We start from the raw sequence: 3,694 nt of genomic DNA on the forward strand, positions 1-3,694 counted from the left end.
GGAAGCTCAGAAATTAAATGGTTGTCACGTATTGTGGAAAAGTTTTGACTTTTTACGCTACATCTGAGACCCCACATCACCTCTTCCGGGTGGGCTCGAACCACCAACCTTTCGATTAACAGCTGAACGCGCTAACCATTGCGCCACGGAAGCCCAAAAATTAAAGGGATAGAACCAAGTTTTTTATGTTAGTACAAACGCGAGGCATTTACAAGTAGAAAAAAGTGCCTACAACCACGTGGGGTACATCAAAAATTAATAAAATATTGTTAAAATCAAGAAAATTCCGTTAAATTTAAAAATTTAAGAATATATAATGGGTCACCATCCAACTTGTTTGCCCCATTATGATGTCATAAAGGTAAGCGGTTTCATTGGTCGCTGCAAAATAGTAGGATTTTAGAGAAACTTCTTGCCGTATAGTAGGTTTTTGTTTGTTATGTCGTCTGCTTAAGTAACAAAATGTCAGAATCCAGTTCAAGTTCAGAATTATTGGAAGACTCTGAAGAAATTATCATTTCGGGATCTGATTCAGAATCAGAAGTAGATAGTACTGAATCCGAAGAATCAGTAATTATTAACGAGGCGAATGAGGATGGTTCCTCTTCAGAGGTAGAAGATGAACAGTTTGGTTTACAACCATATCAATTTGAGCCTTTGGCTCAGGAAGAACCTGCAGCTGCTGCAGAGCAGGGAGTGATGGAAGTAGATAACCCGAGGCTGCAGAACACTGATTGGTAATTAAAATCTATAATAAACAAATTAAAAATCAAAGTCTTTAAGGTTTGGTTTTTGTAAATTAACAGACGAAACCCATTTATGTCTAACAGGTGTAACTGCGGACAATGTTTTATTATGCCAACAGTCGAGGAAAGTTTTTGTTGCCGCGATAATCCTCCAAATCAAAGATTCATAGAACTAATAGGAGATTTAAATTGCATAATTGAAACTGACACCTTTAATGACATAATGAGACCCAATATTTTAAACATTTTATTTGATGAATTTCGGGAAAATAATTTTGTGCCAAGACCTGATGAAATAAATCCGTGAGTTTGTGTTTTAAAATATTTTTATTAAATATTTTATACATAAAGCTGCTGGTTTCTAGAACATACAGATATTTGATATACCGGTTGTATACTCGCTGGATTTATAGAAGATTGGGGAGGAGAGTTAGGCGACCAATTCCAAGTTGTGCTATTAACAGAATCAGGAGAGAATATCCATCGGAAGAATATCATGGTTTTATAGAAAGCAGGGCCATTCCCAATATAAACATCCAAAGATTTGCAATTGAAATCATTTTATTATGTGCAATATTTTTTCAAATTAAAGTATTTTCTTAAAATCTTGTTGGTTTTTAATTTTTTATGAGACTTAATTTAAAAATCGTCGTTTAGATTGATACGCCTCAATGGCTTCTTCCTTTTCTGGGTGCTCAAATTGAGTGGATAATGGCTTTGGAATTGTTGGTTGACTGCCTTCTGTCACTATAAGAGCTTGTTCGTAACTTTCCTCACAATTTATTACGAGTTTGGCCATCAACTTTTCAATGTATCCTAAAATAATTTCATTAAAACAAAACCAAGTCTTTCATTTCTAAATTTTTATAGGATGGTAGCAATTCAGAAATATTTTTTTACCAAAAGTGGATGCTAGCATAATAGGTTTTACGGAATATTCCCCTTTCTTGGCTTTTGGGAAATATATATTCCATCTCAAATTTCCATCCTTAGTCCTGGCTTGTATTTTGTTGGAGTTTTCGTTAAAATGGAGAGCTGCTAATAACATTCTAGACCAAACAGAAAATCATTCTGAGATTGATATAACAGAGATAGCGTGCACTTTGAAGTCTGACCTAGCTTCCATTCCAAGGTACGAGTAATGGGTGTTTTTAGGCGCGAAATGAATCATTACTGAATTGAATGCTTCAACGCTAGAGGTTTGCGTTTCTGGTGATATTTGCAGTATGTCTTTCTCAAACAAAACTATAATTTTCTTTAACTTTTCAAATACAGTTGTTCCTTAAAATTTAAAAATAATAGATTAAGTTACTATAATTTCGATAACTCGTAAAACTTAACATTACCTGGAATAAGCCACTGTCTCTTCTTACCATCCAAAGAAAGATTGCCATGCGTGCATTTGGGGAAGAGCTTACCATGGCCTTGATGAATGTTAGCCACGTGTCTTAGCACAGACATGAATTTTGCCTGAATAAGTTTGGCTTTACCCTTGCTAGAAGTAGCACACCAGTACATGTGATCTTGATTTTAACAATATTTTATTAATTTTTGATGTACCCCACGTGGTTGTAGGCACTTTTTTCTACTTGTAAATGCCTCGCGTTTGTACTAACATAAAAAACTTGGTTCTATCCCTTTAATTTTTGGGCTTCCGTGGCGCAATGGTTAGCGCGTTCAGCTGTTAATCGAAAGGTTGGTGGTTCGAGCCCACCCGGAAGAGGTGATGTGGGGTCTCAGATGTAGCGTAAAAAGTCAAAACTTTTCCACAATACGTGACAACCATTTAATTTCTGAGCTTCCGTGGCTCAATGGTTAGCGCGTTCGGCTGTTAATCGAAAGGTTGGTGGTTCGAGCCCATCCGGGAGCGGTGTTGTGAGGTCTCGGATGTGAAGTAAAAGTCAAAGTTTTACCTCAATACCTGACGAGCATTTATTTTTTGGGCTTCCGTGGCGCAATGGTTAGCGCGTTCAGCTGTTAATCGAAAGGTTGGTGGTTCGAGCCCACCCGGGAGAGGTGTTGTGAGGTCTCAGATGTAGCGTGAAAAGTCAAACTTTTTCCATAATACGTGATAACCATTTATTTTCTGATCTTTCGTGGCTCAATAGTTAGCGCGTTCGGCTGTTAACCATTAGCTTGGTGGTTCGAGCCCACCCGGGAGCGGTGTTTTTGGATCTCAAATGTAACGTAAATAGCCAAAGTTTTTCCACAATACCTGACGACCATTTAATTTTTGGGCGTCCGTGGCGAATGGTTAGCGCGTTCGGCTGTTAACCGAAAGGTTGGTGGTTCGAGCCCATCCGGGAGCGGTGTTGTGAGGTCTCAGATGTGAAGTAAAAAGACAAGGTTTTACCTCAATACCTGACGAAAATTTAATTTTTGGGCTTCAGTGGCGCAATGGTCAGCGCGTTCAGCTGTTAACCGAAAGGTTGGTGGTTCGAGCCCTCCCGGGAGCAGTGTTGTGACGTCTCAGATGTAACGTAAAATGTCAGAGTTTTTCCACAATACCTGACGAGCATTTAATTTTTGGGCTTCCGTGGCGCAATGGTTAGCGCGTTCAGCTGTTAATCGAAAGGTTGGTATTCGAGCCCACCCGGGAGAGGTGTTGTGAGGTCTCAGATGAAGCGTGAAAAGTCAAACTTTTTCCATAATACGTGATAACCATTTATTTTCTGATCTTTCGTGGCTCAATGGTTAGCGCGTTCGGCTGTTAACAAATAGCTTGGTGGTTCGAGCCCACCCGGGAGCGGTGTTTTTGGATCTCAAATGTAACGTAAATAGCCAAAGTTTTTCCGCAATACCTGACGACCATTTTTTTTGGGCGTCCGTGGCGCAATGGTTAGCGCGTTCGGCTGTTAACCGAAAGGTTGGTGGTTCGAGCCCACCTGGGAGAGGTGTTGTAGGGTCTCAGATGTAACGTAAAAAGTCATAACTTATCCACAAAACCT

General features: G+C 39.3%; 1 protein-coding gene across 1 annotated transcript; it reads left to right on the forward strand.

The window, feature by feature from the left end:
- The first annotated feature begins 236 nt into the window (after positions 1 to 236).
- On the forward strand, positions 237 to 1,384 carry LOC149650032 (uncharacterized). Its single transcript, XM_089849203.1, has 5 exons — positions 237 to 361; positions 427 to 737; positions 831 to 1,049; positions 1,112 to 1,316; positions 1,379 to 1,384. Exons 1-5 carry the CDS (start codon positions 317 to 319, stop codon positions 1,382 to 1,384), a joined length of 786 nt encoding a protein of 261 aa, XP_089705329.1. The 5' UTR covers positions 237 to 316.
- The last annotated feature ends 2,310 nt before the right edge of the window (positions 1,385 to 3,694 follow it).

This window comes from Phalangium opilio, unplaced genomic scaffold (assembly GCF_054372755.1).
Source record: "Phalangium opilio isolate 3A_F unplaced genomic scaffold, DU_Popi_V2 ptg000087l_1, whole genome shotgun sequence".
Lineage (NCBI taxonomy): Eukaryota > Metazoa > Arthropoda > Arachnida > Opiliones > Phalangiidae > Phalangium > Phalangium opilio.

Bases quoted from the DNA above. Each gene is read 5' to 3' on its own strand.
- LOC149650032 (XM_089849203.1), top strand. From the start codon at position 317: ATGGGTCACCATCCAACTTGTTTGCCCCATTATGATGTCATAAAG. The intron at 362-426 runs GTAAGCGGTTTC...GCCGTATAGTAG, and splicing joins CCCATTATGATGTCATAAAG to GTTTTTGTTTGTTATGTCGT. The intron at 738-830 runs GTAATTAAAATC...TATGTCTAACAG, and splicing joins AGGCTGCAGAACACTGATTG to GTGTAACTGCGGACAATGTT.